Source organism: Rhinatrema bivittatum, chromosome 17, assembly GCF_901001135.1.
Source record: "Rhinatrema bivittatum chromosome 17, aRhiBiv1.1, whole genome shotgun sequence".
Taxonomy (NCBI): Eukaryota; Metazoa; Chordata; class Amphibia; order Gymnophiona; family Rhinatrematidae; genus Rhinatrema; species Rhinatrema bivittatum.
In genome coordinates, this window is record NC_042631.1 from 28,333,637 (window position 1) to 28,348,264 (window position 14,628).

General features: G+C 43.5%; 1 protein-coding gene across 5 annotated transcripts in view; it reads right to left on the reverse strand.

Annotated features, from left to right (window-relative positions):
• The window catches only part of GTF2H1 (general transcription factor IIH subunit 1), a 33,509-nt gene extending 25,941 nt beyond the window's left edge, over window positions 1–7,568 (reverse strand). For 2 of the 5 annotated variants that reach the window (XM_029582349.1, XM_029582344.1), the window contains exons 1-3: window positions 7,223–7,406; window positions 6,800–6,968; window positions 4,785–4,977 (exon numbers count right to left, since the gene is read on the reverse strand). In XM_029582349.1, the coding sequence (XP_029438209.1) occupies window positions 4,785–4,977; window positions 6,800–6,953 (347 nt within the window). In that variant the 5' untranslated portion in view covers window positions 6,954–6,968; window positions 7,223–7,406. The other 3 variants (XM_029582348.1, XM_029582345.1, XM_029582347.1) reach the window with 3 other exon arrangements.
• Window positions 7,569–14,628: the final 7,060 nt, after the last annotated feature.

Sequence of the window (14,628 nt, forward strand, 5' to 3'; positions counted from 1 at the left end):
ACTGACTTGTTTCGCTTGAATTATACTCCCTTGGTGGCTAAAGTGTTTCGGGATTTAGATATATGGGATAGTCTCCCAGTCACTTGGACGGGACGCATAGCTATTTTAAAGATGTCCGTTCTACCCAAATTTAATTATCTATTTCAATCCTTACCTATACCCATTCCGACAGCCCTACTAAAAAGATGGCAGAAACGTTTCTTTGCATTCCTCTGGAAGCGGAGGCCCCCTCGGGTAGCGAGGGCGACATTATACAGACACAGATTGAGAGGAGGGATGGGGGTACCAAATCTACAGTGGTACCATGCCGCTGCTCAAATTAGTTGTATTCTGTCTTGGTATAAAAAAGCTGAGCGGCCTGGATGGGTGGCCATCGAGCAATCCTTATTGGGCACCATACCCCTACAAGCCCTTCTTTGGCAACCTAGATCGACCTTGAGGATAAGGGGCAGTATTATTACTACTCCTCTGCAAACGACTCTTCAGTGCTGGGGGAAGTGGAAACCTCTTATTATAGGACGCAGACAATATTCTTGCCACACTCATTTCTATTACCACACTCGATTCTCTCCCGGTTGGGATTCGACCTCTGCTCATTATTGGAGGGAGAGGGGTCTGCATACTGTAGGGCAGATATGTGGGGGGGATGGTGTACTGTCTTTCTCACACCTTCAGGAGATATACTCTATTCCACTTTCTACCCTTTATTATTACTACCAAATTCGACACTTCCTGACTAAGGAACAAATCCTGGTAGAACTTCAAAGGGGGAAGTCCCAATTTGAGGGTTGGTGTGACCTAGCTGACCGTATCAAGGGTGGACTGTCCAAGATATACATGATTTTGCAGGGTGCATTGCCAGGGAAACCCGCATATACTCACAAGTGGGAGGTGGAGCTCTGTCGGCCATTGGCAAATGAGGAGTGGGATCAGATATTTTCAAATACTAAACGTAGTTCCGTTGCAACCTCCCTTACAGAAAACGGATATAAAGTTCTATTTCGCTGGCACCTAACACCTTACAGATTGCATAAAGCAGGTCTTAGTTCTGATGCCCACTGTTGGAAGGGGTGTGGCTCAATAGGAACTTTTTTTCATTTATGGTGGGAATGTGTTCATGTCCAGAGACTGTGGAAGGATGTTATGGATACCATTTTCTATACTTTGCATAAAGAGGTCACTCTAACCCCTGTTCAGGGATTACTCAATATGTCCGTTGATGGTTCCAAATATGAGTGTCTGTTAATTAATCAATTTTGTATAGCAGCGCGATGTACCTTGGCGGCTTCCTGGAAACAGGACAGAGTCCCTGATAGAGAAGTTCTTTATCAGAAACTTGATGCTATGTGTTCCCTGTACAAGATCACAGCTCAAAAGCGGAGTCAGTTGCTACAGTTTTATCGGTTGTGGCAACCGTATCTTACTTGGAGGGAGGACATGCTGACGAAGGTTGGGTCTCATGCCTCTTAATGTTGATTTTTGTCCCCCAGCTGTGTTAACCTAATTTCAATGCCGATTTGTTGTATTTTGCTTATTTCTTTTTTCTTTTTTGTAACAGAGTATTATGTACATTTCTGGGATATCAGTATTTGGGTATTAATGATGGGAGTCACTCACACATCACTGCGATCTGGTATGCTACGTAGTTGCCTAATCCAACTGCACATACTCCCCTTTGCACTTTATACCTGGGGTCTGGTATGTAGCGTAAACTACGCATTCGACATATGTTTGGTTTTCTAATGTACAGTGGACTACCTTTAATGGGTTCTTGATGAGATCTTATCAGTGACTGCCTTTCGAGTAAGATATGTATGTGCTTTCACTAGCGTTGTTTGTATACACACTTGTACTGGTTGTATTGCTGTTCGCATTGTTCAATAAACTTTACATTACAAAAAAAAAAAAAGAAATCAGTACCCGGGAAAAGAACCTCGGAGTCCTTGAGGACAATACTTTGAAATCCTTAATTCAATGCGCAGCAGCAGTCAAAGAAGAAAACAGAATGTTGGGGATTATTTGGAAAGGAATGGAGAATAAACACAGAATATCTTAATGCCTCTTATCAATTCCTGGTGCAACTACATCTTGAGAATTGTGTAAGTTCCGGTTGCCCCCATCTCAAAAAGAAGATATAGCAGAAAGAGAAGATAAAAGCAGCAAAAAAGGGGATAGAACAGCTCCCCTATGAAGAAAGGCTAAAGGAGGTTAGGACTCTTCAGCTTGGTAAAGAGACGAGAGGGTTACAACAGAAGTTTATAAAATGTAGTAGGGTAGAATAGGTAAATAGAGGACGGTAATCTACCCCTTCAACATATTAAAACAGAGGCACACCCCATTAAACTAACAACCAGCAGATGCAACACAAATCATAAAGACTGTTTTCACTCAGCCCACAATCAAACAGTGGAATCTGTTGCCAGAGGTCAAAGAAACGAGCATAATTGTGGTTAAAAAAATGTTTGGACAAGCTGCTGGAGAAAAAAAAATCCATAAACAATCATAAGCCGGGTCAGTGCTTCCCTGGGAGTGAACAAGAAATAAATATACTTTTTGGGATGTGCTGGGCATTGATGAAATGAACTGGCCACTGTCAAAGACAGGATGCTGGGCTGGATAGGCCTTAGTCTGTCCCAGTCATGGCATCTCTTATGTTCTTATCTAAGGGTGATTACACTGGACGATCAAGGTCAAAGAATGCAAGGACCAGATGAATCCTAAAGTGTAAAGGAAGTAATACCAGTATAAATAATGCAGGAGCAGAAAAGTAGTTTTAGAACAAGAGGCCACACTAGGAGGGGCTCTAAGGGGATGCACTGAAGAATAATATATTGAAATATTTCTTCACAGAAAGGGTAGTAGATAAGCAATACAGCTTCCCAAGCAAAACGTGCACTGGAAGTCAAGAAAGCATAGGATAAGCACAGCACATGCTAAGGTATGCAGAGATGAAGGTAATAGGAGTGACCTGCGAGTTACCATGGGAAGGATAAACAGGCAGATTACGTGAGCCTTAGAATATAATGGCAGGTAAAGATTGTATGTTTCTATGTTACTGTAACTTAAAATGTAACAACTTTAACACTTTCATGTACATCAGAGTGCTGCGTACACAGCTTGCACTACTAAATAATAAATCTTGCTATATTACTACAGTAACATCCGAAAGATTTCTGCTAATACCATCTTTTGGTAAGTGCACTAGGCATTTGCATCATCTATTGTGTCAATGCCAATAATTTGATACTAAGACCCACAATGGTAGCAGGACCAGCCCGTTTCCCCTCAGTGTATGAAGTCGCATTTCTACAGCATGGAACACTTGAGCAAGCTTATCTGCGTCAGAGTCCAAAATATATAAATCAAGAGCAACCTGTTAGTGCCCGTTCTACATCCTGGCAAATCTCTTCAATCGAGCTACACTGGCACAGCGAATATTTGATGCCACCTAGGTCCTATGTCCAGATGGATTTATGGTTCAAGTCTAACACTCACTTGGAACTCAATCCAGCAACCCAAATAAAGATAAACCAGTTAAATACCCAATCTAAAAAGCTCTCGATAATATACACTAAAACCAAATAGAAAAAAAGATGAAAAGTATATTTTACAACATACAGTTTCTGAATAATTTTTACATTGCACTCATTAAAAAAAAGTTATCAGAATGTAGAAACAAGCCAGTTTTCTCCAGGGCTACCATGGCTAGTAGAGCTTGGCACTGCAGCAAAACAAAACAAAGTTTACCAGAAAACAGAATAAACCAATGAATGAATTTTGGTATCATTCAAAACTCTTAAAAATCTAAAAAAAACTTAAATATCCTTTAAAGCAGTTTGATGTATTCATAAGTCTAGGCTTACAGGTTAACTCAGTAGGCTAGAGCAAAATGCTCTTTCCAGACAAAGACATCACTGCTATGGAGTTTTGTGTACCTTTCACCCGCAGACTTTACCTCTTTGAAAATCTGCACAAGTGTCCTGGTATATGCACAAAGCCGCAGCTGATCTAACATACATGCTTATGGATGTGCAAGTCCCAACTCCACCCTCCACCAGTATGCTAAAAGTAAATGTGAAACCAGGTTACGCGCATACTTTTACAATAGCCATTTACGTACATGGTGATCATGTTTTATGCATGAAAATGGCTTTCACAATGAGGCCCATGAAGGCTAAAAGTTACTGCACCACACCATATGTTTTCCTGCTGCAATATGAAAATTGCATCATTAGGGCTAAAGGAGTGGTCCCCTGATCAGTCTGGTTTTCAGGATATCCATAATGAATATGCATAAGGCTTATAAGTAGCCTAGTGATTTCAAGTAGTGGGCTAAGAACCAGGAAAGCCAGGGTTTGAATCCTGCTTCTCCCACTGATGCTTCTTGTAACGTTGGGCAGTCACTTTACCCTTCACAGCTTCAGGGCCTAATTTATTAAGGCTTTTTCCCCATTCTGTGTCTACGGGGAAAATACTTCGCAAACAAGGCCCTTAGACTGTAAGCCCTCCAAGAAAGGGGCCTACCAACTCTACATGCCTTGAGCTTCGATTTGAAAAGGTGAATTATTAAATCTAAAATACTAAATCATTTGCATTCAATTGAGGCAGTGCTTGCAAATATATTTCATGCACATTCAGTGTGGATTTCCTGAAAAACCTCACTGACCTGGGGATCCTGAAGGACCAGTTTGAGGACCAATGGGCTACTTAAGATGCAAAAGAACAAATGAGGGAAATGCCACGCAATGCTAGTATTTTTTTGAATGAACTTTCTCCCCACTTACCTGTTCTTTTCCTCAAGTTCTTTATTGGCTTTCCTCTTAAACTTAGGCAACAGCTGCTGGAGAAGATCCTTCACGGCATCTCGCTCCTTTATTGCGGTGCTTTCATTGGAAAAATGGAAATTGGTTGTCTCCCCTGCATGCAGGACCAGCTGAAGCTGAACTTTAGCTTTACCTTCAGGGCTGATCTTTTGACCTAAAACATACGTGCGCGCGTCCAATTACAAGAATCACAACATTTACACCTGAAAAGATGTTATCATGCCCCCAATTCAGATAGATACACACCACTGCAGCCCAGACAACATGCCTTCCCATGAATGCAGCTCTTCCTCTCCCTACTCATGAAATCCCTTGAGCCTCCTTGCTTTGCACATGAATGTGGCTAGAACCTACACAGTCTCTTAAAGCTCAATTATTATATCATATTGAGGCAAACCAGCAATGCATAGTTTGCTTTACTGGTTTTCACACACAATTAGACATCATACATATGCACATTGTTTTCCTTTAGAGACTAGCTTGGAGGAGCAGGTGTTTTTATTCAAAATAAAAATAGGCTTTTAAAACCGTATGAAGGGAGAGTTGCCAAAAAAATATTTGATGCTAAGAGCTTGAGTTGTCCACTAAGAACACAATAAATGCATTCCATAGCCTCTTTCTTGAGGGCCAGTACAGCTGAGTATTACAGACAAATATGGACATTATCTTTCAGACTCCCCATAATTTGGGTTTAGAGTTTTCTGTACACAAAAATTAATTCACTCACATGGCTAATGATGAGTATTAACATTTGGTTCTGCAGTCTCCTTTGCAGATGATACTTAACATGTGCTAACTTTAGGAATACCACCTTCTCAGAGCATTTAAACAGGGATATCCGAATGCAGGGGTGGGCCCTCATACAATAACCAGACTAATGCTACAGAAAGCAAAGTATAACCACCATAACTTGCCTGTATATCTCAACAATAACATGTGTCTCTTAAATCAATACTAGCTATTTTTACATTATGATTTGTTAAAGCACTTATGACCATTGTTGGGCACTCTGTTTAGTAATGCTTTCCTGAACTGGGAGCCCACAGGTATGCCCTTCTTAGAAATATTAAGTGACAGGAAAAGCCTTTCCTTATGGGTCATTATTTAAGAACATATATTCTGTTACATTGCCTAGAAACAAGCATAGCACACCCTATCATGTGGGCTATTAATTAGTACAACTCGTTCATTGCTCCAACAAAACATTCTTACACCAATGTGTACAGAAAACCTGGATTCAATGCCCAGAACAAGCACCTGTTCCTCAAGACCAGTTGGGCTGGGGAAAATGCAGTTTTCTCTGCACCTGGATGGTGTCCCAACCATAGCACAACAGCAACACTTACTGGCTACCTTAAAAGCCCATTTGTACTACTTTCCAAAGGGTTCATATCTACCAGCCAAAATACTGTCACTACAGTGTCTGAGCTACACAAAAGAAGGTAGAGAAATAAAGACATAGTAAAACAGTAATGATGGCAGAAAAAGCACAAATGGTCCATCCAGTCAGCCTAGCAAGTTTCTTTTGGTAGTAACTGCCACTTTGTGCTAGTTACCCCAAGCCTTAAGATAAGGGTAGCAATATTTACAATCCAAACCAAGCAACTGTCAAACCCATCATAAAATTACCACCAGGAACATTTTTACGGGTGAGCAGCCTTTTTGATAATTCAGACAATGCTGCTTGAACGTGTGATCCACAGCATCACAGTTGAGTTCAATCGAGAGGAAAACCACTAACCAAAACGATGACATAACTAGGTTTTTACTGATCTTGTAAGTGTAGTTATGATTTCAATTACTTTAATAGTTACTAACAAGAGTATCCACCTTCGTAGAACAGACATAAATATGTAGACGAATTCTAACGCATTATGTACAGCGTTACCTTACAATGAGAACCATCCAAAAGGCATGTGTTACAGTGACTATTATGCAAAAAGCAACGCAATAACCAAAGAACGTCTGAGCCTTACATTTAATGTCTGCATACATGTGGCTGACGGTGAATCTGTCCTTGCCCTCGGGGGCCCAGGCCACCCTCTCAGCCATCAGATAGAGGGCCCCGTCTTGTTTCTTCTGACGCACCTTCTTGACAATCAGCAGCACTTCCTCAGAGGACGTGGCCATGGCGGCTGGAAGACGCTACGAGGCAGAACAGAGAAGACGGGCAGAGGTTAGGGCCGCTCCGCTTTAAGCGCCTGAGCCCATGAGAGGCAACAAGGAAGGCCACACACAGCGCTGCCCAAGGTGGAAGGAGGACGAAGGGGGGGGGGGGAGTTTACGGGACCGCTGCGACTGCGCGCTCTCCCCTCCTGCCTCCGGGGCAGCAATCGGCGTCAACTCTCGTCGGAATCCCTCCACACTCCCCCCCCCGGGGCCCCGGCTCCCCGGCTCACTTCAGGCCGCACCGCGGCTGCTCTCAGTCGCGCACCTCCGGCCGGGGTCGGTAGCGGGGCTCCGCTCGACGCCGCTCCAACTCTTCCCCCGCTCCCCACGCACCATTCCTGCCCGGCCGTTTACACGCTAAGCCCGGCGGGGGGGCCGCGGCCGGACCACACGCAAAAGAGCCATAGTTACTGCACGCACAGCGACCCCCGGCTCCGCTTCCCGCACTTCCGGCTGCCAGACGCGTGCCTACGGCACGCCCCACAGGACAAACCGGCTCGCGCACGCCGCGTCGCGCGCTGGCGTTACCGTCGCCGAGGCGTCACGTGCTCGGCCCGCACCGAGCTCCGCGCCCACCGGAGCCCGTTAGATAGCTACAAATACGAATTTCCCTTTTGGGAAGCCTTGACATTTTTGGTTTTAACGGGCGTTGCGTTCCATTGCATTCTGGGGCTTGTAGTTGTTTGTTATTTACATAGAAACATAGAAATGACGGCAGAAGAAGACCAAATGGCCCATCCAGTCTGCCCAGCAAGCTTCACACATTTTTTCTCTCATACTTATCTGTTTCTCTTAGCTCTTGGTTCTATTTCCCTTCCACCCCCACCTTTAATGTAGAGAGCAGTGATGGAGCTGCATCCAAGTGAAATATCTAGCTTGATTAGTTAGGGGTAGTAGCCCCCCCAATAAGCAAGCTACACCCATGCTTATTTGTTTTACCCAGACTATGTTATACAGCCCTTATTGGTTGTTTTTCTTCTCCCCTGCCGTTGAAGCAGGGAGCTATGCTGGATATGCCTGAAGTATCAGTCTTCTCCCATGCTGTTGAAGCAGAGAGCCATGCTGGATGTGCATCGAAAGTGAAGTATCAGGCACATTTGGTTTGGGGTAGTAACCGCCGTAACAAGCCAGCTACTCCCCGCTTTGTGAGTGCGAACCCTCTTTTCTTCTCATAGCAAGAGGTTTAATCCTCCTCTTTTGTTAATGGTTGGAACATTGATCCATTAGGGTCAGGGGACAGTGCATTAATTCTCTCCCCCACCGAACTGCTTCTGAATTTTCGCCAAAAGATCAAGCAAGTCATCTTTAGCCTCCGACCAAGGCTCAGGCCTTGCATTTGATCCTAGCCAAAAGGCCAACTGATTTGCAAATGGACAGGCTAGGTATTTTCTTTTTTTAATCAAAATATGAGCCCTTCCTTCTAATCAGACTATTGGCAACCCTCTATCTTTTTCTTTTGCTTTCTGAAAATTGTAGTCGCACCTGCAAAAAAAATTACATTTAAAAATGCAGGTTCTTGACATTGGAAATGTGTCCTTTCATTCTCCAGGGTCAGATCTGGAAGGGATTATACTGCTCTTGCAAACCATTGTATCTTTCCTATTTGTTAAACTTACCTTAAGGTGTTTGCAGTACCTTATAGTGGAGCTGAAAACAGACAGTTGTGTAGATCCTTGTCTGGTTTTCAGGAGCAATCTTTGCTAGGCCATTAGCCCCCTCTACATCTCTACTGTAACCATTAAGGAAGCTCCATGATAGCCTCTGACATGTTACAATGAAAGGCTTAGTGGTTCGCATTGGTTTTTCTTGTGCAGAATACTCTTCTTATCACTAATTCTTGTTCTTTCCTTTGTTTAAAGCGAAATATATTTTCAATGTGATTGGTTTAAAGCAAAATCTATTTTCAATGTCATTTCCATTCTGATGTATGTAACATAGTAAATGTCAGCAGAAAAAGACCCAGGTCCAGTTTTCCCAACAATTTTTTTATTTTATTTTATCTTATTCATAGGATAATTGTTGCCCTGTTCTGTCAACACGAATTACCCTTTTCTTCATCTCCATTTATCCAATAGGAATTCTTTGTGCTTATCCTATGCCCTTTTGAATTCCATCCTTGTCATCACTACCTCTGGGAGGGCAATCCATGCCTCCACCAGCCTTGCCATGAAGAAATACTTCCTGAGGCTAGTCCTGACTCGACTTCCTTGGAGCTTCATATTATGACCCTTGCTTTACAGTTTCTATCAAAAAAAATTTGATTCTTGTGCATTATTAATACCTTTCAGGTATTTAAAAGTCTGTTTCACGTCACCCCTGCCTTTCCTCCAGTGTGTGCATATTTAGGTCCTTCAGTCTCGGAACACTTTTGGTGCAGGCCCCACACCATTTTGGTTGCCTTTCACTTCCATCCTTTTTGATATACAGTTTCCAGATGAGGCCTTTTCAGTGATTCAGTGACCTGTCCGGGGCTCCTCCCCCATCCCCTGCATGCATGTTCAGAACTCAGGGACGAGCATTTCTTGCGCGGTGATCTTGCCATCCGTGAGATGAGCATAAGGGAACTGCGAGTTCGGAATATGTTTGCAGGGCTGGCAGTGACAGGAAGTAGTGGCGGTAGCGGCTCTGCTGCTAAACTGGTATTCTTCCTGGGAAGAAGGCAAGGGGAACATGACGGATGGGCAGATGTGGTAGCAGCAGCAAGAGGAAGGTGCTGGGGGGGGAGGGGGAGGCAGGACAAGTTAGGAGGTGTTTGCTAGGGATAGGGTTAAGAGGGGAGAGAATGATGGGAAGGGTAAGAGGCAGGGGAGAGGATGCTGGAGAAGGGGGAGATCCCTTGCCTCTGTCACTTCCTTGTACAGAAAACTTGCATGCACCCCCGCCCAATCCACAACAAGGAATGGGAATCAGCTGAGAGAGGGGGGCACCATCAACAATTTTCGCCCAGGGTGCCATTCGGGTTCTTTTCAATCCTGTAACATTCAAACTGTGCTCCTACCAGGCTCACAGAATGACAGCAGACAGGGACCCTGTCCCACTTCCCTCCAGGAGCAATGCACACAGGCTCCCGCTGGCTGCCCTCTCACCTCCTTGCCAATAGGGATCCTCTGTGCTTATCCCAGGCTTTCTTCAATTCCTTTTGTCTCTACCACCTCCATTGGAAAGCTATTCCGCACCATCCACCACCCTTGCCATGAAGAGCTATGGTGTAAAATGGGCCCTGGGTCTGGTCTCATTTTCTTATGTACAGAAAGTGTCAAGGGACAGAGCTATCACAGGAACATGTGATGCTGACCTCACTGGAGACAAACTAAGGCAGTTTTGCATCAGAATTCCATGTCTCCCTGATGTGTTTATTGGTGACCACTAGATGGCGTATGAGCAGCACAGTTCTGAATTCCAGATGTGCAGCTCTCAGCACATTTACAATGGCCGACAGGGGAATTTTTATAGTACAGTATGGAATATGTATTCCCACCCACTACTTATTGCTGCAGATTGGCAGCATTAGTCAAATACAGTGTTATTAGCAACTATGTATATGAAAGTAGGACTATCAGGGCTGGTGCAAAGGCATCAGGCACCCTAAGCAACTTTCATTCTACCCCCATCCTCAAGGCTTACCCACTGGCAGCAGCTCCTGCACTCTTGGGCTACCGGCAGGATGGGTTCTTCCAGTGACCCTGGGCCACCTCTTACAGTTTTTATGCCCTTCCAAATGTGGCGCTGTAGGCGATCATCTAGTTTGGCTAATGGTCCTGAGGACTATGATTTTTTTTTTTCCTGTAATATCACCTCCTGCCTTTGAAATGATGCTGACTGAGTACGCCAATCACCTCGTTTTATGTTGGGCAGGCACCATCTAGTCTTCACTTTGCAAACTGTCAGCGGCAAGGAGGAACCCACAGCAGCATCCCCATCCCAGAAATGCATCTCTTATAGAAACTGCTGTCATTACACCAATGTGCTGACTCTGCAAAACCTGAAGATCTAAGGATCCCACGTGCCCAAGACTTTTTTTTTCCCTCCCTCTTTTGCCTTTCCCTGAGTGCACTATAAATTCAGCAACGATCTTAATGAAACGTGGCAGAAGATCATAGTAAAGAAATAATTTCACATTTAAGCCGAGGACAGTTCAGTTAGTACATTTTGATTGGGCTTTTGTCCAAAAATTGTGATTTCCTTTCCTCTTAGCTTATAGTGTGTAGGTCTCCATGTGCTTTGCTTTAAAAAAAAACAAACTTCTGAATTTTTTGGAGTGAAGAGCATTATTATATTACTTATTAATGCAAAGGCCCATCAAATGCGATGGGGCAAAACGGCAGATCCACGCACAGATAGATCCGCTGCACTGCCTGGGAACACCCACTTCCCTGCAGTGGATAGACGATGCGTGTACATGGCACAGGGTGTAAAAAGCACGCACGCTGCTTCACAGTGCACATCCTCTGCTCTCGGGGCCGGTGCAAGAGCATTTGGCACGCTAGATGAGCCTTCAGTCAGGACCCCCCGAACTTACCTATTGCAGGCAACTCCAGCACAGCTCCCCCTTCTTTGGCAGCACTGGCTCTGTCACAGAAGCCGCCCCCTGGCAGGATTTTGCCATCCCCTAAAGGTTTCTGGCAACTCTAGTCAATTGCCTTATTTGCCTGTTTGAGCTACAGGGATGGGATTTACACAGGTGCACATCCCCAGGAAAAATACAGAAGGAGAACCATTTTAATTGTATTTCTTCTTTAATTATGATTGCTAAGGGACAAGTTTGGATAGAATAACAAAAGCACAACCTAAGGACACAGAGCCAATCATGAAAAGGCAGGGCAAATATGCATTTCTGAGCATGATTGACAGTGACCAACCCACAATCCTATCAGATTATAGAGAGAGATTTTAATGAAAGCAGCTAAATCAAAATCTTACCAAGTGTGCTGCAGCACTTTCCATAAACAGACTAAAGACCATTCACTGTCACCTGTCACCTGTCGCTCTTAGATTACTGTCCAGAGACGACCCTATCTCTGCAATGGCCCAGATCGTAGAAAATCCATACAGTCCGTTTTAAGAAGCTTGAAAGCATACATTCTGTGTACCAGAACTACTTTTTCATGAAATGAATGGCTTCTTATCCGTAACTTGGTGTTGCCTCCGTGCAGTAGCTTGTTGAGCTCTTCTTGAAGGAGGAACCAGTCTGTATTTTTTCATTATTGAAAGCATTTCGATTCCACTGTTCCACACTAAATTACCCATAGAGAAGAAGAGTACTGCATCATTAAACGGTCAACAGCATCATTCTCCACAAAGGAGACCTCCGATATCATAAGGGAGAGATCCTGGCAGTTGTGGTTCTTATCTGTGTTTACCACTGACACTACAAACATTAGCTTGGGACACAGACTGGCGCACTTAGGTTAGGGGGTGAATCTTGACTAACATAACCCTTCATGGCTAGAGGTCATTATTTCTTTTGATCCTTGTTTTTGCTTAAGGCCAAGCACAAAGTCCCAGCACAAGTGCAACAGCCCCTCTCATTTTTCACATCAGCTCTGTTCAAAATATTTGCAGTTCCTACTTTTCAATTTTATGTTTAAAAAAAAAAAACAACAACAAAAAACACTCGCTTAGGACTGTTTTGGCATATCCATGTGTTCTTCCGTCCCCAAGCAAGAAAAAATAATTCTCTGATTTGGTCCAAACTTGGGAGGAAGGTGGAGCATGGGCCTGGTATCTGCCCTCATGAGAATTCTCTTGCTCCAGTCAGGCTGAAGGTCATTTTCAGTAGGCCTAAAGCTGAAAAGTGCTTAAAAACAAAGGCATTCATAAGCATCACTTGTGCTTTCTTCCTTGTTTGTATTTATTGATTTCACCTAAAAAAAAAAAATACCCCGAGTCATTAATTAATGAGACAGAAGCTTTGAGACTGAGCTATTTATTTATTTATTTAAGGGTTTCTTATATACCGAGGCACGTTTGCAAAACATCACCTCGGTTCACAATGTAACATAACTTAGCAACAAGCTTTACAATAATAATAATAATAATAGTAATAATAACTTAGAACAAGCTTTACAATAATAACATTAACAGGTAGCGGTTAATAGGGCAGGGGATGATAATACGAGATATATATACAAATGTACATGTTAGTTTTAACAATAAAGTTATATAAAGCAATCAGGAAAATCAGCAGGGTGAAGTGAACGATGGGGGGAAGATGAGCTTTGATGCTATTCAAGTTGGTCTGGTGGTTCATAGGTCGGTGCTGTAGGCTTTGATTCCAGGCTCAAGCCCAGGTGTTGGCCAGGGCAAAGAAGCTATTGAAATAGCTAGGTGGGGGTGGGAGGATAAGTCTCAGTCCGATTAGGTTTGGAGCAAAGACCAGCACCTGAGGAAGTGGCTCTCTTGACCACAGAATGCGCTACAGTACGTGGCCAGCGAGGACACGGAGGAAGCACCAGAGGCCATGTGTGGTTGACCGTGTGATGGGAGCATGAACAAAGGCATCAGACATGGAGAGAGAGACTGTGCACTGGAGGGTGAACGGAAGAAAAAAAAAAACCTATTGACCTGGTTCTGCTTGACCAGTGGAAAAGTGGAGAGATGATGAATTTTGGGAGGTTGCCAGTTACCCATCTGTGTCCCCTTCTATGGTTTCTGAAGTGCAAGTCCAAGTAGGACAGGCTTCAGCTGGCCTCGCTTAGCTTGCCTGGCAGAACAAATGCTTCAGTCACGATATTTCACTGCCAGCCAGACTCCTAATGGCAGTTGAGGCAGTAGGTGCTCTGCATAGGCATCAAAGTCATTTGTTAGAACAAACAGCTTAAACGTTATTTCTGTAGAAACTAGAAAAATAAATAAAACAAACAAAAAAATATGTATAAGGTCCTTTTTATTGGACTAACATGGAGGTGCATATAAATGGTGATTTCTTGGCACCCACACATTTAAATATCAGGCACGTTACGTTGCATCTTTTACAGATGGTTGACAGAAGCCCTGGCATCTGGTTTTGCAATCTTTCAGAGTATTTAGGCTATTAAAAGGCAAAGGGCAAATTACTTGGAAGAGCACAAGTTTTAAATGTAAATAGATTTTTTTTTTTAAATTTAAAGAATTCAGTGCAGCAGGGAATGGGGAAAGATGGGTTGTGCATTCTGCTGCATTCACACGGTGGGAGGAAGTTTGCTCTGTTAGTGGTTTAAATATTGAACTACAGGTTGGTGCTGCCGATAGCAGTGGCCTTCTCACTGACTGACTTCCACTCCTTTATGAAGCAAATGTGTCGTCGGCTCATCCGTTCCAGAGGTGGCTGCATGAACAACATGGTTCTAAAGTATTGTATTTTGGACTTAGACAATTTTCCTTTACTTTGAAAAATAAAAATATTCCACACGTCTGTTAAAAACCAAGGCTAGGGAAATCAAATTAGGTTCAGCAGAAGCCATGGCAATAATAGAGAAGTGTTTGTCCAGATGGGTTTATCAAATGAACAATCAGGTGCCAAGATTATTTCTGACAGAGGCGTGGAATCTGCTTTATATATGGCAAAGCTCGTATAGTAGAGGTAGGCAACTCTGCTCCTCGAGTGATACAAAGAGGTCTGGGTTTCAGGACACTCATAATAAATATGAATTACTGC